Source organism: Diadema antillarum, unplaced genomic scaffold (genome assembly GCF_040938485.1).
Source record: "Diadema antillarum isolate AM-2024a unplaced genomic scaffold, OU_Dant_1.0 seq00001698_RagTag, whole genome shotgun sequence".
Taxonomy (NCBI): domain Eukaryota; kingdom Metazoa; phylum Echinodermata; class Echinoidea; order Diadematoida; family Diadematidae; genus Diadema; species Diadema antillarum.
Genome location: NW_027272389.1, coordinates 318,542 through 341,600, shown reverse-complemented (window position 1 = coordinate 341,600; position 23,059 = coordinate 318,542). Strand labels below are relative to the sequence as shown.

General features: G+C 39.9%; 1 protein-coding gene across 1 annotated transcript; it reads right to left on the bottom strand.

Annotated features, from left to right (window-relative positions):
* Window positions 1-1,735: 1,735 nt before the first annotated feature.
* Window positions 1,736-22,801, bottom strand: LOC139711756 (chromobox protein homolog 3-like). Its single transcript, XM_071623610.1, has 5 exons — window positions 22,662-22,801; window positions 7,701-7,882; window positions 7,206-7,386; window positions 4,928-5,064; window positions 1,736-2,622 (listed from the first exon to the last, which is right to left on the bottom strand). Exons 2-5 carry the CDS (start codon window positions 7,880-7,882, stop codon window positions 2,493-2,495), a joined length of 630 nt encoding a protein of 209 aa, XP_071479711.1. The 5' UTR covers window positions 22,662-22,801; the 3' UTR covers window positions 1,736-2,492.
* Between the last annotated feature and the right edge of the window lie 258 nt (window positions 22,802-23,059).

Sequence of the window (23,059 nt, the reverse complement as noted above, 5' to 3'; positions counted from 1 at the left end):
CACATGTACTTCTTTCTGTCTCGTTGGAGAACCGTCAAAGTAAAAAAATTGATAAAATTCCTCCGAACAGACACATTTTTGCGTTTACATGCCGACATACTTGGAAGCTTTGGCATGTGTCATAACACAGTCTGTCTTCATACCTTTTTCACTTAAAGAGATAGTACAGTATTGGTAGAGATGAGAATTGGGCTTTTAACTTTTTGCGAGATACCAAGAAAACACTTGCGAAATAGTACAGAGCATACCATTTTAAGAGGAATTCAAAGTTTATTTGATGAAAATGGGGTTTGGAATGACTGAAACATCCAAAAACAAAGTAAAACAAAGCGATCGTAATAAAGTGTGGGTCCCACACTTTACTAGAATCGCTCTGTTTTGGATATCTCATCCATTTCCAAACCAATTTTCATCAAATAAACGTTGAATTCCTCATGGAATTACATGCTCTTTCATATTTCATAAGAAGTTTCTCATTATCTCACCAAAAAATGTTAGAAACCAGAAATTAGGTCTCAACCAAAACTATACGATCCCTTTAAAGTTATAGGGACTGTGCTATGATGGAATACTAGTACCAAGATAACAACAATTACAAAATAATGCCTCCGGTACCCTTCGGGTGGAGGCATAAAAATAACCAAATGGTAATAATATAACAATAATAATAAAACTTAAAATATCTACAGCGCCATTTGCCATTCTGATAATTTGCTAAAGGGACTTTGCACAAAAGCAAAAAGACTGAAAACACCACAAAAGAAGAGGAAGAAGAATAAGAAAAAAAAGAAGAAGAAAAAGAAAAAGTGGAAGAAGAAATGAATGTCTCTTCAAAATGCACAGTTAAACAGATATAGTCAAAATCTATGTATCACATGCATGTACTAGCACTTCTTGAACAGACTTGCATAATATGTTTGACTTCTATTATCATTTCTAGCTCAGCAGGTAGGCAATACGTACAATCTTAGGCTTTCACAAGTTTGCTCAATTCTTTGCTGGGAGAAGAAAAGAGCTTTCAGTAAATGACTCAAACGAAGAGAGCCATAATATGCTGCTACAAAAGATGTATGCAGAGTGATAACTTAGTGCTTGTGAATATGGCTCAAGCTTCGGAGACAACCACACAGCACTTAGGAGGAAAAGATATTGGGAGCAGCTGTAAGCTTCCAAATAAAGAAATAGAGAGAATGGATCCCTTAAAAACAGTTCACAATAAAAGAAAAAAAAACCCAACAACAATCAAAACAAATGCATCCATTGGCTAGATGCGATAAAAGCAACATGTGTCCATAAGTCACTTCCCGCGGATTACAAGGTACAAAGCACAAATTACTAAGTAAGAAAATACAAGTGTTAAAACATATATACAACCTCAATGCCCATGGAGCCAATGAAATGCATGATTTGAACTATTTGGGATGAGCTTTTTTTTCCATTTTTTTGTCTTTTGAACTTTTGAGACTAAGCCGATAAAGCGCATGCATGTATTTGACAGGACTAAATTGAAGAAATCAAAGTCAACCTCCAACTTCATCATTTTCCATGTGCTGGGGTTCATTCTCACATCTAAAATGGCAAACATACACTTTGCAAAGAGCACAGGACTTCTGATTCATACTGACTCAAAATACTGCTGTACACAGGGAAGGCATTTTCTTTTCTTTTTTTTTCTTTTTTTTTTGGGGGGGGGGGTGGGGGAGATTGTTGATCTTCAGATAGAACTATGCTGTCTTGTCTGCTGTCTCCTGGCCTCACTTCTTCTCATCCAGTTCAGCCTCCTTTCTACAACCAACCATCATGGCGAGTAACGTCTTGCACGAAAATCTATATTCGCAGAAAAACCATCCCTGATCCAATATAGGCGAAATTGATTTGAATTCATAATCAATACATTCATTAGAACAGAAAAAAAAAAAACACACCCAAGAGAGACATTCATAATGTTTCCTTCCCAATGCTCATGGAATGTTGTTTGCCTACGCCGTTTCATGGAATAAAATTGTTGCGGACAACAACAAAAAAAAAAAACAAAAAAAAAATGTATATACAAAGCAAGTGTGTTAGGAAGGCTAAGGGGTGACATGAAGAAACTGCCCATAGGCAGCAGAATGCATCCCCTGTAGGCACATTACGCCCTCCAATTTCTTCTTTGGATACTCGGCTGTCTTGCACACCTTTTTCTGTAACATTACCCTCGGTGTATTTAAAGGTACAGTGCCATGAGGTACAACAGACTCTCGAGATACCCATGAAATTGTCATGAAACCAGCCACAGAATGAATGGGGCATGAAACTTGTGTCTGTGAAGGCCTCACCACTCTTTACACCGGCAGAAACGAGATGCGTGTTTCTAGAATCCTTACAGAGAGAGAGAGAGAGGTCTATTTTTGCGCTCACTGGACAACACGAAATCAATGAAATAGGCATCCAACTGACAGCAGACTTAGAAAAAAAGACAAAATACAATCACACAAATTCAAAGACACTTTCTATCTCTTCTCTTCCTCGTCCTCTTCGCTATGCCATGTCAACCTCTCCTCGTAGAACTGAATGACGATCTGGGGGCACTTGTGATTGGCTTCTTTGGCTCGCACAAGGTCAGCTTCATTGTTGTTCTTCCTGCTCAGCAAAAAAAAAGACAGAAAAAAAAGACAGAAAAAAAAAGAAAGGAAAAGAAAAAAAGTGACATGAATATTACTTTGCTGTTGACAAAATTAATGTGTCCACAGAGATGCCAACTTCTTGACATAGAAAAACAGATGACACATAATCAAAAATCAGATTTTTGAGAGGAAAATCAGATTTTTTATGAAATCTTGACACCATCACTAACCTGTTGATTCTGGGCAAGTGAAACGTCAGAAAAAAAAAATGTTTCCCCAGTAAGGACAGGCATGTCAAAATGTTGCTACTTCATCAACATTGATGAGAAAATTGTAAAGCATCAGCGCATTTCCCGCCCATTTAGGCTCGTCATTTCATTGCTTTTGTAGGGGTTGCAGATATTTATAATATATCCTTCTATATGATAACGCTGTTTTCTGCAGTTTTCTGTGGTTAATATTGGCTTCATTTTAGATTTTACTTGAAAGATGAAAGTTGTACTTTCAGGAGGTATTTATTGTATTATTGTACGTGTATTTCACACTGTTTATTGTACTAAATACTATAAAATCGCATTGGTTGGCATCTCTGTGTCCAGCCCCCTCCCACAAAATGAGAGACAAAATCAAAACAAGGATACAGCCAAATCAAATGCAGCTAGAGAAATTCAACTGTTGCATGTTGACTTGGATGCCTATACATCTCACGCAAACACTGTCTCTCCTTTAAGAAGTCAACTCTTTCTTTACTTTTGATGAAGATCATTGATCTTGACCACCAAATTAACGATTATATTTACTTTCTCCACTAACATGCAAGAGTCTACTCCTCGGACGACAATTTTTGTGTGTGTGTCTGTGTGTGATATACATATTTTTCTCTTATTTTTACGGTCATTTATACTTTGTCCCCCTATTCTATACAATGAACTTGAACAAAAAAGCCCTTGGCCCACAGCCTAAACAGAGATCTTAATAAACAGATCAGTAGTGTTTTCTTATGATCATACGGAGTGATGTTTTCCTTCAAGACGAGAGTCACAGCTATTAGGTAACTGTTGCAGTGTGATCATAAATTCAAAGCCACCAGGCCCATAGTGGTCAGTGAGAGGTCAGACAAAGTTACAAAGGGCTGGTGTCTTTAATGGGCTTTTGTCAATACCATGGAACTGGCATTCAAGGTCCTGTTTACCTTTGGGAGCAGTGATTTAAAAAATTTTCAAGATATATAAAATTTGCAGATGAACCAAAATTTGATGAAACAAAAACCAATAGATGGTTTAGTCTGGAAACATTTTCATTATAACTATTGTTCACATTTTGTGTATTTAACAATACTTCACATTGATTATATGGATTCACATTTTTACAGTGGCTATTTCCATCCCTAACTCTAGAACTATCTTAAAGGGATGGTACAGTATTGGTGGAGCTGAGGATTTGGCTTTTAACTTTTTGCGAGATACCAAGAAACCACTTATGAAATGGAACAGAGCACGCCATTTTAAGAGGAATTCAAAGTTTATTTCATCAAAATCGGTTTTGGAATGGCTGAGACATCTAAACACAAGGTAAAACAAAGCGATCGGAATAAAATGTGGGTCCCACATTCTATTAATATTGCTCTGTTTTGGGTATCTCAGCCATTTCATAACCAGTTTTCATCAAATGAATGTTGAATTTCTCTTGGAATTACATGCTCTTTCAAATTTCATAAGAGGTTTTTCATTATCTCACCCAAAAATGTTTAAAACCTGAAGTTAGGTCTCAACCAAAACTATACGAGCCCTCCATTAAAGCACTAATGCTAGGTTTTTGTTTCATCTGCAAATGGTAAATTGTGTCTTTAACATATTTGACCTGGGATGGGTCAAGGAATCTTTTCTTCACCTTTTTTGCTAGCAATGTACAATCCAACCTCAGTTATCCAGCCATGTTCGAACTGACACCCATCCAGATAAGCGAGAAATGCTCAAGCACGACACTTTTGAGCATGATGTGTTGGAGACATACATGAGGCATTAATAATTTACAACTATGATGAATTACATAATATTTGCATGTTTCACTACTCAAATAATGCACAAATTAAATGGAATACAACTTGAAATACATTTTCATCTTGGTCCTCAGCTCATTCTAGCAACAGTATTTTGCACCGAAAATGCATGGACAATCATGTGCCAGTGCACATCCTGATAACTGAGAGATCCGGAAAAGTGATGGCTGGATAACTGAGGCTTGACTGTGCTGAGCGTCTCGATTCCAGGAGCATGAACATGTTCAGCAGGACGGACAGAAACTAAACCTTGCTAACTCACCATTTCATGAGGAAGAGGAGTTCATTGTTGGACTCAGTGGCACCTATAATCCTCTCCGGAGTCAGGCCCCTGTCGAATCCACGGTACTTCTTCTCCTCTGGCTTGCCGCCATACTTTTTGCTCTCCCCAGAAGTGCTCTGTGACACCATATCGCACACATCAGGATGAAATTTTATGCCAACACGTTATTTGAAAGTAACTCCTTGTGACAGAGAAATGTCAGTTAAAAATCAAGGTGCACCTAAGAAATGGAAATAACTGATACACCAAATTGACTGCGATGCCATAACATTCCAAGCTTGCTAAGGACTGACACGGAACTAAATTTGTATATTTTGCAATAAATTTACTGTCATGCTTTCCCCTGGCCCACCTACACATAACAGAATAGCACATAAAAATATTGCTCCCTGTAATATAATACATAACTCCATGTTCCCCATTTGGCATACCCGCCTAAAATGTATCGGGATAGAGCCTTCTCTTCTGTTGCGCCACGTCTGTGGAACTCTCTACCAGTCCCGCTTCGGAATTGCAACAGCTTCAATACCTTCAAATCTGAACTGAAGACTTATCTTTTCCAGCAACTTTGTGAATGATGTGTGACACATTGTTGGAGCCAGGCGCTTTTGAATGTTTTTAAAGATAAATGGCACTACATAAATGCTGTTTCATCATCATCATCATCAGTCTCCAGAATGGCGAATCGCTATAACTTTGCTTCTAAGAAATAGATAATGCATATTCCTTGTTCCGTCATTGTGATTCTGTATTAGTGCAAATTCAACTACTTGTGAGATTGCTTTTTAACCCTAACTAGGCCGGGCTATTTAGGTAGATGATAGAGCCGGGGGGGGGGGGCCTCCTAGGCCCCCCCTCCGGATCTCGGCCATCGACCGCGCGATCGCGACGAAAATTGGCACACACATTGCCTATGATGTAATCTAAAGTACCATGAAGTTAATTTTTTCAAAAAATTATCATTTACACTAAATTATGCTAATTTATGCATAATGATGCATGAAATCAGACAATTTAGTATAAATCACTAAATAAAGCTCAAAACAGGCACATTTTTGGTGTAAATATTCTTTTCAGTGTCCTTAGCAAATGTAAGAGAAAAAAATTGTACAATCAGAAAAAATTTCCTAAGTATTTTATTGTTTTTTGAATTTCTTATGTATTTCTTTGTTTTTTCGACTTTATGTTTTTCATTGTTTTTTCGATGAAATTTGTGCGTGACATTGTTCCGAACGAGAAAATGCATTATTAATTGATTTTAATCAATAAACCCCCAAAATAATCATGCTTTTATGAAATTTGCCTGTAAACACAGTTTGCATTGAAATTGTACACAAATTCATGTTTTTGAGCAATTTTTGGTCTGACATGCACGTGCATATTTACGCGCAACTTCGGAACCGCGCACCCGGGCGTCGCAAATTTGGTGTCAAAAGATGCGGGAGACTCGAAAGAAAAAAGTCATGAAATGTCGCGGCGATAGCTTCTCGCGACAGCGATACATCGCGCGAAACGTCGAGGGGGGGGGCCTCGGAGGTCCCCCCCCCCCCCCCGGCCTAGTTAGGGTTAAGTCACAATTTGTGCAAAAGATAGCTTAAATGCAATATATTATCAATGCTTAGTTCCTTGTTCTGTCTATGGATTACCTGTGAGAATATGCGAGCTGCATACTCCACAAAAGTTTCGATCAGCGGGGACTGAACACAAAGCAAAAGTAGATGTATCAGGAAGCCAAACATTTCAGAGTGCAACACTGTTTTATACTTTCAGTGGCCAAAAACCGCCTGGCACAAATTGCCTACAGCATAACCCTTGCTAACCAAAAAGTAGTTGAAGATTTTTACCATTTCACCAGATGACATTGGACGCCTGAAAAAGATTCATACAAACACATAAACAAGAAGGCAAAATATATGGCCAAAGTTGCATCATTTGCTGCATGCAAATTCCATCTTGCAAGTGAGACGGAATGAAATTTGTTTGTAGAATGTATATCTCTCCTGGTCCCAGTTCTAAGTTTTGATGCATGAGAACTATTCCTGTGTACAACATGTGACATATTTCTATATGCATGTGAAATAGACACCACAGGTAAATGGAAGAAATATGCATGTCTACTCAGATCCCACACAGCTCAGATAGAATGCATCCCATTGATTTCACACCACACAGTCATCTGGTTAAGGGCTTCCTACAGATATGCCAAGAGGAAAGCTTCTATGGCGGGATGTCGATGATGGTACACATATATACTTACAGCAGAATCTCTTCTCTTGTCTGCTGGGTCATCTTTTTTCTTCTTCTTGACAGACTCTCCAGAGGATCCATTCACTGTAGTTTTCCTCTTGGCTGCCTTCTCTTGTGCAGCTTTCTTGTTGTACGCTTCGATCAGCTCGGGACATTCCAAGTGCTCTTCTGGTTCCCATGTGTTTTCCTCACTGAAAGGCAATGTTCGGACAAAACGGTGTTACATTGGTATCAAACCAAAACTTAGCAAAACGACAGCTTAAAAGCTCACATGAGATTCAATTACCTCTAAATATTATCAGGCACTCACTACACTAATAAACTGCTGCTGTGATGACCATTAACATATCTGCTACCAGTGATAATATTACCACTATCACACAGATTTATTCTACTTATCCTTTTAATACCAATATCCAAATTCTCATTGCAAAGTACATTGTAGATTTTAGAACACGCCTAAGGCTTCCATTAAAGCCCTGCAAATGTAACAAATGCTACTTACTCTGAATAGCCTTTCCATTTGAGGAGGTACTCGACCACTCCCTTGTTGACCCTCTTTCCAACCACCTTTTCCACTTGATACACTTCCTCCTCCTCTTCCTCCTCGACGCCCTCCTCTTCCTCCTGGTTTTCTCCCTGGCTCTCTGTTTCGTCCTCTGGCTTCTTTTGCTGCTTCTTGCCCATCTGCGGACATGAGGGTTAGACAAAGCAGTGAAGATATCACTCATTAACTTTGACTAGATGGGTTTATACAGTGCAGATGGGAGTGCATTGCATGGAGAGCACCTTCTTCTGTACTTATATGTGGGCACATACGTACACTGCGAAATATTATGGCACATACAGTACATACTTGAGTAATTCGCTACTAAATTTACAAATCTCTGAGCTGTACACACCTCACTTGGGAACTCAGAGTGGTACAAAATGTGCAACCTAATAATAGTACCGTATACAAATAGTGAATGGTAACGAGTGCAATGGTATGAGATTTTGCACGAGGTGAAAGATAAAGGCGCTCTATATAACGAGGCGAAGCTGAGTTGAATAGTGCGCCTCATCTTTCACCGAGTGCGAAATCTCGTTCCACTGCACGAGTAAAGACCATACACTATTTGTTTCATACAACACCTCGAACGTCGACGGATTTGGTACTCACAGATTCTTGAATTTAGCACAGAAATGGCAACCATTTTTTGTGAATGACGAATGAGTAGCCTCACAGTCGCAGTCACCGTGTATGTACATGTGTACGTATGTATGCGAAATGAAGTTGTTTAAAAAAATGAGAGACAAAAGTAAACGCTTGTAAGCGCGCTTGTAATTGTTGAGTGCGTGCGGCACATGTTTGTTTATTGTGACACCAGAGAGCGTGCAATAGAACATTTTGGTCGAACCAAAATTGCACGCTGAGACAACCAGAGCGTGCAATAGAACCTTTCACTAAATGTCACGTGATGGGCAATCGACCAATTAGATAGCTACATTCTAAATAGGTGTTGTATAATAAAGACACTGAGATGCAAAAATAAAAATTGTGCAAAGACACTAATCTGATAAATCAATTGATAAAGACTTGTATCTGAAGATTAATTCAGGTCCGTTTTATTAGAAATTGATTGGAAAGTGTTAAAATTGGCTTTTCAGTAGGGTATAAGATACATGTAGGCCTATAACGTTGTATTGCAAACTCAGTGCAAAGCAAGATATTTTCATGGCAGTGCACTTGATACAGCTCTGATTTACCTTGATTAAAAATGCCTTCAACAAGTCTAAACTTAATGATCACTGGAAACAGAAAGTGATAAAATTGGCTTTACAGTTGGGTACAACATAATTCAGACTGCACAAATTGTGGATACAGTAAAACACCCTGTATGCAGCAGGCTTTGTAAACTACAGGGCACCTATTTGTGGCAGGGGCCGTTTTATTACCTACGCCAAGGGAGGAGGTTATGTTTTCATTACCGTTGGTTTGTTTGTCTGTGCGCAAAATGACTAAAAAATTTGTGCACGGATTTAGATGAAACTTGCAGGAAAGGTTGAGAACAAGTGATCCGGAATTTTTTAATGGATTTTATGAAGGATTTTTGATATTTTGGCAGGTAGGGTCAATGAACTTGGGAGTTCAAGCTGCGCATTTTTGAGGTTTTTATGCGCGTACTAAAGTGCATGCTTTTTAGTTTCTGTTAGGGCAATGCACAATGCGCAGCTGAAGGTTAAATGACATAACAAAGGCTTCTATATTGGGAAATTGGGCAATTTTTCAGCACGCATACTGGTACGTATGGGTGGAAATCACTAATCTCTGTGGAAGAGCAAGATCATCGGTGGAAATGAAGTAGCTGCTTGGCGGAGGTCTGCGCTCTCAGAGTGCTTTTCTAGTTCATTGATGAAAAGGCCCAATCAGGTGTCACTTCCCTATGCTTGTGACTCCTGTGGGACTAACATTAGATCTTAAGCAGACATGATGTTCATTACCTGTTTTATTGATGAATGATAGTGCCCCTGCCAGAAATAGGCACCATGCCACAAACTGGGACCTCTGGCCCTGGGTTGTACTCTAACTAGGGTGTCTGATCGTGCACTGCTAACCCTCGCACAAAACGTGCCCCTATCTTATAACACGCAAGTCCCATAGAACGCAAAGGAGCCGCGCGCCTACGCTGTTTTGACCCAGCATTTTTGAGCCAAATTTCGCCTGTATTGCTAAATCCCCAGACCATGCCATTAACGAATTCTAACAAATTTGGTATCATATGAAAGAGGAAGTTTTTCTCCATATCCTATCAGAAGGGCAGTACATGAATCCGACGATAAATTGATGTAAAAATCGATAGAAGCACATCTATCCCCATATCTCAGCGTCTGCTTCGGTACTTGTATCGCTGCGAGACATGCTACACAATGTAGTAGTTGAGGATATGCTGAATCCGATGGTGTGGTTAGTTTTTCGCTAGCTCCATGCCTAGGTGTGGGGATATCGCCTTGAAAATACCCCTTGCAATAATTTTTTTTGGTCACAGCGAACGTTTTAGGCGTGGCTTCGTATGCAAGAATCCATAGTAACTTCGCGCAAAGGCACTCATTATGTAAATTCAATACGCATCGCGTCTGCCACATGGCCTCTGCTGCGGTGTGTGTGGATCGGATGCGTGCATGCAGCATTGCAGCGAGCTACCTGTGTGTGTGTATGCGGCCGATCAGTAGCACACATCACACATAGCACTCTGTACATTTGGATACAGTCATGCTCACAAATTACGTACCGTGGCTAATCACTTTGAAAACGGAGAACATCTAGCTCTAGACTCTACTAAAGTTCTATTTACCAGTATTAGTTTACGGTATTATGTGGATTGGTAATGTTCTTATCGTTGTTTATTTATTTTTCGAAAGTGCACTCGCGATGCTCGCCACGCCAGCTGCCCTGGCCGCCGTGCCGCCGATAAATCGCGATGTTCTCTGCTCAGCTAGCTCCCCGTATTTTACCGGTGGGGCCTAGCTACGCCTGCGATACGACCATGTACCATAGTGAGCACGTACGAACGCACGCAGCGCGCTAGTGCACACGGGTATGACAACACAATTAGGGGGAATGGCTTCTGCGCTGGTTACGCGTCTTAGCTAACCGCTGTGCGCGCATTAACCTCTCGCTTGAGATCCGCACGCTCAAGCAGCTTCTCAGCGCTATTTGCGAACATGATTTGTGCCGTGTTTTGCTCGTTCTCAGCGAGAAAAAGGTCTAATATTGGACTAATTTCAAAGCTTAATATCTTGAGATAGGATCATCATTTCGTCATGAAATTTGAAATATGTCTTAATAACATAATTGTCTTTCATATGAAATTGTTCATAATCAGCTTTTGAAAGAATTTCAAAAGTTAGAAAAATACTCCAGACACCCTACTCTAACATTTAAGGTATAGTGAGGTGCGTGCAACTCGTCAGGGGCCCTAATATACCGTCACTCTGTTAAAACTGTTACAAGCGCACTCATGGCCGGCAGAACCTGGGGGCTCAACCCCCCACTTTTTGTACACCATACAAAGGAATACATAAGGTGTCATCACTTTGCCCCCCCCCCCACTTTTTGTAACCCTGAAGTACGTAAGTGGCACTAAAAAGACTAAAAAGAAATAGATACAGCTCTTGAAGTGTGAGCGCTGCAAGGTTATGTTTTTGCTCTGAAGACCCCCCCCCCTTTTTTTTTTTGCTTGTCAGTTGAAGAAACCCCGAAGTGGAAGGGCAGAGATGAGCTGAAGACCTTTTTTTTTGTCTTTGCTTGTCAGCAGAAGAAACCCGAAAGTGTGGAAGGGCAGAGATGAGCTGAAGACCTTTTTTTTTTTTTTTTTTTTGCTTTGTAGCTCATGAAACCGGACGTGCCCCCCCCCCCCCCCCCACTTTTCCGCTGGCCCTGGCACTGAACAAAAATTTATGCCTGGGATTGTGTTCAGTATCAAAACTTGAAACTTGGCAGGGCTACCACAAACAAGCAAACAAGCAAACTCTGGTGAAAAACAAGCAGTTTTTTGAGAAAATCTGAAATTCATATTAGGAATACATGTGTTACAAGTATCGTCACGGGCACCCGCACGCATCTTTTACATGCTTGTCTATCTTGTATGGGAGCATCACGGTCACTTGCACACGTCATTTACATGCTTTGTCTATGGGTGGCGAGCTACGGGGCCCTTCCTCCTTAGCACACAACTATTCCGCATTGTTCGCGTTTGAGGACGATCCCTGCAAATTTCCGGTATCGATCAATGAAATTGTGGTTCTATTGGAATCTTCAGCGTTTTTCCTGTATGTGAGTGGAATTTCATAGAATTTTAGTGACGAAATGTGATTGAAACATGCATAAACATTAACTATGACGAGGTGCGGGTCACTCAACTAGATACACTATGCACAATTGCCCAACAGAATACAATCTAACTGTTAGAAGTAGAAGTTACTATCTAGAACCTCTAGTAATGTTACATCACATGGAACTCCTCACCTCATCAGGCTTTTTAGGATTGGATCTTTATGAATGGCTCTCTGATCTAAATGACAAAAATACAAGTCTTTGAGTTTGACTTTTTACTGTCTAATACTGAGCATCATCATGATTCATGAATCATGGAAAAGTAGACAGTCTAATAGACTCTAGAGTAACTGCGTTAGTAAGCGGCCGTGCAGCCGTTCGCGGCAGGTACAACATACACGGTAATATAACACTATTTAAACCACAGCATTGCACTGTTACATGCACACTACACATATACTAATGCACTTGTCAATGTAATGACTCACCCCACTACCCCCGGACATGGGTGCGTCATGTCCTCGTTTGGTCCGTCAAATTTGTGACATTTTACCAGCTTTGTCCGTCAAATTTTTGACCGAGGGGTGCGTCAAAATCCCATCATTGTCGGTCAAATTTTTGACCGAGGGGTACGTCATGGTACGTCACTTGGCTATGGAAAATAACACGCATTATTTTAAACCGAGGGGTGCGTCCTGGTACGTCACTTGGCTGTGGAAAACTGCACGCATTTTTGCACGCTACCAGTACCGGATACGCATACACGTACCGCGAGTGAAATTACAGTGAGCGGTGTCCCGCGGCAAGTGAAAATCAAATTCGGGAAGTGTTTTGGAATAAGAGGGAAAAATGCTTGCCAGAATCTGGCAAGCACATAATTTAAAAGCCACCCTTTCTCCTTACATTTTCCCTCCAACAAACCCATGAAATCTGTGGTGACAAAGGCGAATTCTTGACAGTAAAAGAAGCTGCAGCAGAAGAAACTGCCTGCAGCATGCCATTTTCTGCTCGCGGGATAGCCCGACCAGACGCGCGACGCTGCTGGGCTGTTAGCTGTGCGAATCTCTACGTACAGCGACTAGGCTGTATGTAGTTACTCGCGGGAATGCCGTGGCGTGGTGTGTACCTGCGCTGCATCCACCGCACTAGCAATGGCCGCGCACACACAGCGCATCTGCACACAGCGCATCTGCACACATGTGATTGTCATGTATGAATTGCATGCACAGAATACATACTACTGTTGTACGGAATATCGTAGCAGCAGCGTGATGTACGGTGATTGTGAATGACGGTACGGTGCTTACAGGGCCATGGTAAGGGAAACTTGCCGAAACTTTTACAAATTATGTTTGCGAACCAAAAGAAAATGAAATTGAGTGAATAAAACGTATGCAAAAATCGTTTCAGTATTTACGGGGGTGCGTCAAATGTACCGGGGATGTCCGTCAAAAAAGTGACAGAGGTGTGCGTCACTTTCAACGTGTTGTCCGTCAAAAAAGTGACTGTGGTGTTCGTCACTTGCAGCGTTTTGTCCGTCAAAAAAGTGACTGTGGTGTCCGTCAAAAACCCTGTGTGTTCAGTCAAAAAATGACCATGACGCACCCATGTCCGGGGTACTGGTAGTGGGGTGCGTCATTACATTGACACTAGCAATCTACAAAAACCAACCGATAAAATGGGCACGATCTCTGACGAAAGTGAAATTTTCTCACCTAAATGACAACACATCGCATCCAAAATAAAATTTTTGGTACTTCTTAACATAACAATTAAAGGGAAGGTAAACCCAAAGAGCAATGTGGATTGAGTGAAAGCAGCAACATTAGTAGAACACATCAGTGAAAGTTTGAGAAAAATCGGACAATCGATGCAAAAAGTTATGAATTTTCAAAGTTTTGGTGTTGGAACCGCTGGATGAGGAGACTACTAGAGGTTATGACGTATGAGAGGACAACAATACAAAGAAAATATAAAGGAAATTCACCAAAAATTCATTTTTCTAGCATTATGAAAAAGCACTTGACTAACCGCTTTCAGAAAGCAGGGGGAACTATTAGATAATTGTTACCCTTAACATATGTCAGTATCAAGTTGGTGGAATTTGTAATTTTCATGAAAAATGGATTTTTGTAGAATTTTCTTTATATTTTCTATGTATTGTTGTCCACTCATATGTCATAACTTCTAGTAGTCTCCTCATCCAGCGGTTCCAACACCAAAACTTTAAAAATTCATAACTTTTGCATCGATTGTCCGATTTTCTTCAAACTTTCACTGATGCGTTCTACTATTATAGACTAATGTTGCTGCTTTCTCTCAATCCACATTGCTTTTAGGGTTTATCTTCCCTTTAATAATGGTCCAAGAAACTTGATTTTTTTGTCGTTTTCCCGATGCTTATGGATTTTGAAAACATATCCTCACATAAAATAGAACTTTCGCGAGCCGATGTGGGCCACCATTTTTGTTCGGAAAGTTGATGTTATCATCGAAAAAATTCAGAAAAACAAGAGAAAGACATCAACAACACCGCCAGAATTGCGAACATGTTTGCGGCCAATGCATGTGCGCCTGCTATTTTCATGTGCTTTGGCAATGGGAATTGGCGCTTACGCAATGTTCGCGAGACATGTGAAGGCGTTCAGCTAAAGATCGCGGAGCACACGCGTATTTGCATAGGGATTGTACATTGTGCTGCAAGCAGAAATACTACGTCGCATATCGCCCTTATCGGCAAAAATTGTGCCGGGTTTTGCCCTGGTAAATCATAAAAACTGCGTTGGTCAATGGTAAATTTCTTTTATGAAAACAATTGCGTTAATGAATAATCTTGTCCATGATATATGAAATGGTTGAAAATAATTTGCCTGATTTGTTTACAACTTACAAGTTGGAAAAAACCCTTAACAATGCTTAAACTGCTGCAAACAGGATATTTTACTCTATAATTTATAAATTCAGGTAGAAAGTAGAAATCTAACGTTAGGTCTAACATTAGTACAAGATCCGTGTTTAAAGATTGGTTTAGTATACTACTATACTAGAGACTCTCTAGTGACCAAATCTTTAGTTTAGTGGTAAACACGGCCCGGCCACGGTCCCGGAGACTGCCCGGTAATCATGTAGAAATGCACACCATGCACATCTACCATTTCCTTCCTTAATTTGTTAATGAAAACTTCTTGTAGCTATCAGAAATGTCAAGATGGACCATATCTGACGGTTTCATGAAATTTCATAGTCAATTACAGAAGAAAAGTAGCTAATTTTGACTCAAAAGTACGCCGATCGACGGCTGTGTCAGCGTAGCATGATGGATGATCGATTATGTGGAAGATCGATATAACGATGATAATCGATCGTAGTAGTCTGTGATACAGCCGCTTGTTTGGTGTTTAACCACAATAATTACGTCGGCTCGACAGTAAAATGTGGAAGAAAGAAAGTGATCTTGATGCGTCTGTTTTTTATCGTTTTAGTTGATTTTCTCCTGCGTGTGACTGTATATCTGTCAACATTTTTGCTGACTAAATGATGGACAGATACGTACAAAATGTCAGTAAAAGATATATGAAAAAATGGGAATTATCCATCATGAATATTGCACAATAAAATAGATTTTTACTACAAAACAAAAGCAAATACTGGGGTTGCAGTTTTTGTATACATAATTAAAAAAAATGAAATGGGAAAAGTAAATACTATCATAAAGACAATTACTTTCTACTATAAGTTGAACCTATCAATTAAAAACAAATTACTATTTCAATTTCAATATTCTGTTTCTTTTTAGGTAAAATGAGCACTTTATGAGAAGTCCACAATATTAATGTTATAACATAACATACACTTTTTGTAATACTATTCTCATTAATTTATTATTTAAATGAGGCCTATAAATTATGAAGATAACTAGAAACAAATCCCCTTTGAATTAAACTTCCTTCTCATCTTCTTTTCTCTTTCTCTCTCCCTCCTACGTGTAATACCGTAATAAATAGCCTAATCTTTTTCTACCACTTTTCCTTCAACCTCATTCTAATCCCTTCAACACTATTCAAATTAAGTTATTATTATCAACTTTTGTCATGATAAAATCAATACTTGCCACAATATTCAGAGAAAGGATCGATGTCTAAATCCTGGTATGAATACCGGTAATCTTTGTATCAATAATTTGAAAAGTGATAATCATGATAGTGGCAATGAAAACAAAGAACTATCACAATAGCTCACTTGGACCTCCGACTCGGGTGAGCTAACTAAAAAAAATACGAAAAAGAAAATAGGGGCTACACGTATTGCACGAGTCAAGTTCGATATTGTTAGTAAGTGGCTAATTAGAGACTACCAGAATCGATTATAATCGTTGACATCGTTCTCAGCGAAATCGGTGCACTGCTTACATCGGAGATTATGTTCGCGACCGACGTACTTTTCAACTCCAATTTCTCATTTTTCTTACCTTTTCGGCTTTCTAATTCCATGAAAACTCTCTGATATGGTTTAATTTAGCATCTCCAATAGCTGCACAAAATTTTATTGACAAACGGCGAAGCGAACGGTAGGTGTGCATTTCTACATGATTACCGACTGCCCTGCCCTGGGCTGAGATGATACAGCAATTAAATCTGAATTTAATCTAACCGCAGCAGCGACCCCATACGGACAAATACGTACCGTAAAGGGGTCGCACAGCAAACCTATACCTGTCACGGAAGCACCTGATATGGCTAAGCATTTACGTGACCAGAGACCAAAATAGAGGGTTTTATACTGAAATTAGTAGCCTTACTCTTAGATAAGATACTTACAATCACGGCAGGCGAAGTCGATTTACAATATGATCTGTTTTGAGAGCCCTGTGAAAGAGTTTATCCGAGGTTTTTATAGTCCTACCGCATTTCGTATTGTAGTACGACTTACACAGCGCATGCGCTAATATGGATAAAACGTAGCACATACTGTAATACGCAATGTATGCGTGTGGAAAAAAACGGACGGCTCGCTGAGAACTGAAATGAATATTCATGAGACGTAACAAATAGAATGCATGCTGGGCGATGATTTACTATCGGGCCTATCGGCACTTATTTATTTCGTTTTTAAAGCACATTTCGAATGTGTGGTTCATTATTTATTTGCAATAAAGGAAGTGCACACATAATGAACATCTGGAGATGTGAAGGATTAAGAAAATAGCAGGTGATTTTCATGATAGAGGGTATGTTTTGTTTTGTTTTTTTATTTTTTCCCCAGTCTGCAGAGGCAATGCCCCAGATGTCTCATCTATAGATCAAGTTTCCTTTCACACTGTACATTATAGTTTTAATGTTGTACATTCACAATGGGCTCCACTCACAAGCTCTGCTTCTTGGGGACTCATATTCATTTTTGCTTCATGTTTATTTTCTACTGTGATTTGAATTGAATACACTTCTGTTACATACATGTTTTGTTTATTTCCAATAGTTGAGAATTGTTTGATTATTTATTGAGAGACCTTTTTTTTTTTTTCTTCCAAAGACTTACTATCGTATGAGAGGAGATCCTTCCTGTCTTTCTTTTTCTGTCAGGCTTGTCACTTTCTGTTTGATTGTGTGTATGTGTGTGTGTGTGTCCTCGTGTGTGTGTGTTTCATAATTATTGTGTAACAAGTTGGAAGAATTGGAAGCTAAATTTCTATGTACTGTGACATACAGATCAATAAAATTGACTCTTGAGTATTCATTCATTTTCATTCATTCATTCATTCATTCATTCATAGTAATGGGACAAGAAGTGTCTTCTGAAAATTTTTGAAATTTCAAATGTCATAACTTCCTTATTTTTTATCTGATTTTATCATTTTTGCACTGTTCTGCTGGATTCTTTTTTTATCATTGTCGTGAAATTGATAAAATTTTAGATTGGCTTTCATCTTAAAGGCATAATGGATTGGTTAATGAAAAACTAGAAATTAACCCTTTCAGATCAATCCACATGGTCATTGGGATTGTATTCCATTGCTCCCCATGGCTTTTTTTTTTTTTTTTTTTTTGATGTTGTCTTGCTTGATCAATACCCTTTTAAGCCTTATACATACGTGTATGTACAATACTGCTGAAATGCATGCCGGTATTCCCCAGCGCGTTTACATCGTTCGTTTGCTTGCGATCGGCGGTCATGCCATCAGACAAGGAGTATGTACACGTATTCGTAGAGGCGCACGCATTTCTGTGGTCATTTCACTCATGCCTTTTTAAACCCATGATCCGATCCCGGCTTTGCAGCAGCGTGGCAGATGACATGTTAGAACGAGTTTACTTGTGCAGATTTTTAGAAAAATTGAAAAAATTACAGCAGTATAAGATCTGATTGCGTTTGTTTTCATTTCATTCCTTCAGAATGGTCTCATAATGAAGATAGGCACAAAAGGAATAACGAAATTTGTCCTGTTGTGTACCTTTCAAGAACGCATGCACAAAATGTGACGAGAAAAAAAAAATTTAAAAAAAAATCATAAAATCATCGCAGTTCCGTTGAAATTTGTGGAAACAGTAGGCGCGAAAAGGATCTTTAATTCGGTCCTGCATGCCATGTTGGTTATCAAAAACGCATGCACAAATGCGAAGAAATTATCGGGAAAAAAACAACTACTTTCAATCCTTCTTGTGCGTGCATCACAACAGATTACAGCCGAAAGAATTCACGAAATCATCGCAATCCTGCTGATATCTGAGGTATAGAAATAGGCGCAAAAAAAAATCGTGATATTCGAATAGTGCGAAGAGATTATTGGGGGAAAAATAAAAGACACATTTTCAACCCCTTCTGGTGGTGCATCATAAAGATTACAGCCGAATATCAAATCATGGCAATCCCGTTGAAATTTGAGGAAACGATAGGCGCAAGAAGGATATCGAATTCGGCCCTGAATACTGTCTTTCAAAAAACGCATGAATAATTCCGAAGAGATTTTCGGGAGAAAAATAAAGAATGTTTTTTCAACCCTTCTGGTGTGTGCATCACAAAAGATTAGAGCCGAAATAATTCATAAAATCACCGCGATGCCGTTAAAGTTTGAGGAGACAATATAGGCGCAAAACGAATCATATATAAATTCGGCCGTGAATACCTTCTAATCCGAGAGGACGCGCATTTACGAAATGTGGGAGAGATTATCGGTAAAAAGTATAAAAGGACACATTTTCAACCCCTTTTGGTGTGTGCAAAGTAAAAGATTATAGAATTCATGAAATCGTCACAATCCCGCTGATATCAAATTGATAGGCGCAAACAGGATCATGAATTCGGCCGTGTTATGATCTTTCAAGAACGCATTTACGAAATTCGAAGATTTTATCGGGGAAAAATAAAGTACACATTTTCAACCCCTCTTGGCACGTGAATCATTAACATTATAGCCGAATAATAATCCATGAAATCATGGCAATCCCGTTTAAATTTGAGGAAACAATAGGCGCAAAAAGGATCGTGAATTTGGCCCTGCATGCTGTGTATCTTTCAAAAACGCATACCGCATGCACAAATTCGGGAGAAAAATAAGACACATTTTAAACCTCTTTTGGCGCGTGCATTATAAAAATTACAGCCGAAATGATTCATGAAATCATCACAATCCCGTTGAAGTTTGAGGAGACCAAGAGGTGCAAAAAGAATCATGAATTCGACCGTATCATTTCTTCTAATCCGAGAGGACGCATTTACGAAATGCGAAAAGATTATCGGAGCAAAATAAAGGGCGCATTGTCAACCATTCTGGTGTGTTCATCACAACAGATTACATCCGAACAGTGATCCGAAGTAAAGTTCATGAAATCGTCACAATCCCGCTGATATTTGAGGTAGAAATAAGCCGAAAAAGGATCGTGAATTCGACCCTGATGCCGTATGCTGCCGTATGCTAGCGCATGCACAAATGCGAAAAGATTATCGGGAGAAAAATAAAGAACCCCTTCTGGCACGTGCATCAGAAAATACTATACAGCAAAAATAATTCATATAATCGTTACAATCCAGCTGAGCACCAAAAATGTGAAAAGCGCAGCAACTTAAGTAACGCGTGTTACTCTACGTGCGCCGATGTTGACAAAAAGTCACAAACGCATTTGATACAATCTGATTTTGTTCATAATCATTTAACGCTTTAATTCACAAACATTCAATTCTTTTAAAATGGTTCTATACACGAAGAAGAGATAGGAGTACAAAGCATCACAAATTCGACCCTGCAGTGTACTTTCAAGAATGCATACTTGTAAGATACGGGAAGAAATTTTCGGAGGAAAGTTAAAAACCGCATTTCAGTCCCTTTTTTTTTTAACTTTCTTTTCGTATCAACAAATCAATTCACAAATGATTCCTTTTTGTTCCTACTCAAGGAAATGATCCATAAACAAGGCACTTGAGTTTACAAAATATTTATTTGCAAAATGTTTTTTTTTTTTTGGGGGGGGGAGGTAATATTATTGTCGACAAAAACATGAAAATAAATTTGCAAGCCAGTTAATGCTTTTTCAGGTTGTTGTTGACCAGTAAATTTTCTGTTCCGACCAGTACAAAAATGGAGAGGAAAAATGGATATTTACTGATCCGACAGAGACAGGTTGGACCGGCAGAAAAAAAAAAAATGGGTTAGTGTGCAGCCCTGCTTTATCCAACTTCCAAGATTTGGTGATGAAACCAAAGCAAGCACTCTTGCCAAACTCAGTTGGCAACATTAGGAAGGTGTCATTCTGTTTCACTGCGTTCTCGATAATTTCTATTTGCTCCACTTTGAACTTAATTCTTTTTGCATCCTCCTCTACTTCACTTAGAGCATCTTTGAACTCCATGATACCTATGGTATTGGTACGAACAGGTGTCCTTTATTAAATGAGACCGAGAACCAAATACGAGCAACATTGTACATATGGCAGATGACGTAAAATATGAATATTCATTTGCGCATGCGCAGATCAGTATATTTACGTGATACGTTCAAAACGGCGAACGGACAGTATCTCGAGTAGACGGTCTTAAAGATGACTATTTATCTTGTTTTCGGAGGTAATGGTGAGAAATACATAGTCGCCTCTAATATTCAACAATAATGGTTTTATATCATGTGGCTTTTCGTTTCGAATCCAAGTGTCCTTTTGAGCGGTGAGTTGTTTACGTGTTGCAGTGCATTTCAGTTCGGGAAACCCACTCACAAGGGAGGCCCCTCCTTATAAGTAACCCGTCCCCCTTATAAGTAACACCGTCCCCCTTATAAGTAACCCCCGGGGCACCCCTTATAAGGAGTCTCCACGCTTTTTTGCAATGCAACGCGAAAATGAAAGGACTGCGGCAATTCGCTTGATTATGTCCATAAAGCTTCACAAGTTTCCTAGTTACTCACGAAATTTGAGCAAAATCGGTTTGAGGCATCATATCTAAAATCATGGATTTAAATGCGATGTCAAACGACCCATGCGAATGCTGAAATGCGAGCGATTACTGGCGCGAGTGTCGCCAGGCGCGGCGGCGCGGCAATGCTTGAGTGCAGACGTGGCGACTGAGTACCAGGCGCGGCAATGCTTGAGTGCAGACGTGGCGACTGAGTACAATGTGTACTCAGTCGCCACGTCTGCACTCAAGCATTGCCGCGCCGCCGCGCCTGGCGACACTCGCGCCAGTAATCGCTCGCATTTCAGCATTCGCATGGGTCGTTTGACATCGCATTTAAATCCGTGATTTTAGATATGATGCCTCAAACCGATTTTGCTCAAATTTTGTGAGTAACTAGGAAACTTGTGAAGCTTTATGGACATAATCAAGCGAATTGCCGCAGTCCTTTCATTTTCGCGTTGCATTGCAAAAAAGCGTGGAGACTCCTTATAAGGGGTGCCCCGGGGGTTACTTATAAGGGGGACGGGTTACTTATAAGGAGGGGCCCCCCTTGTGAGTGGGTTTCCCGAACTGATTTGAGTGCTTCCTAAAATTGCATGGGTTGCTTCGGGGCGCTGTTACTGTGTTACAGCGCCCCGCGACGGGGTTAAATTTAATCTAACGCAACGTTAAATACAACATAGTTCACACATTTATCACATCTGACAGCAATTGTGTCTGGTTCATGTCAGTCGTAGTGCAACCGCAACAACAAGAGAGACAAGTGTGTCTAAAAACCCCAAAGGCTGAGACTCTGAGAGCATGGTGCATGCTGCCGAGTGCTGAGCAACAGAGAATGTACAAAACATTATCTTTTGCCTTTGCACACGGGTTGTCAATGACAATGTCGTGCATCTTTATTCTTTAACGTTGCTGTCGTTAGATCTCGGCTCGGCTCTAAGTAAATTTACTAACGTTACATCTAGGCATCTAGACCCAAGACTTTATCTATATCTAGCTAGTTCTACAGTGCTTCCAACATGGTTAGCTACAATGTTAAAATCTAACGTTAACGTTAGACCTATAGGGACTCTCGTTACTTTCTGTTTTCGGTTTTCTAACTATGACTCCAGACCCATTTCAACGAGAGCTGAAAACGCCACAGCTCCTACGCTACTGTTCCACGCGCCATGTGTTGCATCCCGAGTCCGGACACTCTGAGTGAATGAAAATAAATTTTAAAATCACATGACGATCACACAGCACAGCAGAGCAGTAAGACAACTTTCATACCTTTACACCGACTTCTCTTCGTCAGTCGTCAGAAACTCTGGAATTGCAGCGCGGCGCGGGAAACCTTCAACTTTTTTTGTTAGGCAGATTCAGCACAATTTGACAAGTAACATTGAATAGGCCCACATTCATAACCTGTGTTTTGTGCTGAGCCCGGGTTCGCGGTGTGCAAGACGTGTTTATGCATATATGCATGCAATATACTGGTACTCGTATAATGTATTGATAGTGCAGCGTGTACGTGCGTTGCAGCAGCGCAATCAGCACAGACATCCCCCATGCATGCACAACACACACACACACACACACACTCACACACGTACAAGCTCGTGGCAGCTTGCTGCAGCGGTGCCATACAGTTCCAATAGCAAGTACGTAGCGTATGGTGGACGGAGCAA

Bases quoted from the DNA above. Each gene is read 5' to 3' on its own strand.
- LOC139711756 (XM_071623610.1), bottom strand. From the start codon at position 7,882: ATGGGCAAGAAGCAGCAAAAGAAGCCAGAGGACGAAACAGAGAGCCAG. The intron at 7,387-7,700 runs GTAAGTAGCATT...ATTGCCTTTCAG, and splicing joins AAATGGAAAGGCTATTCAGA to TGAGGAAAACACATGGGAAC. The intron at 5,065-7,205 runs GTAAGTATATAT...ATGGTGTCACAG, and splicing joins ACAAGAGAAGAGATTCTGCT to AGCACTTCTGGGGAGAGCAA.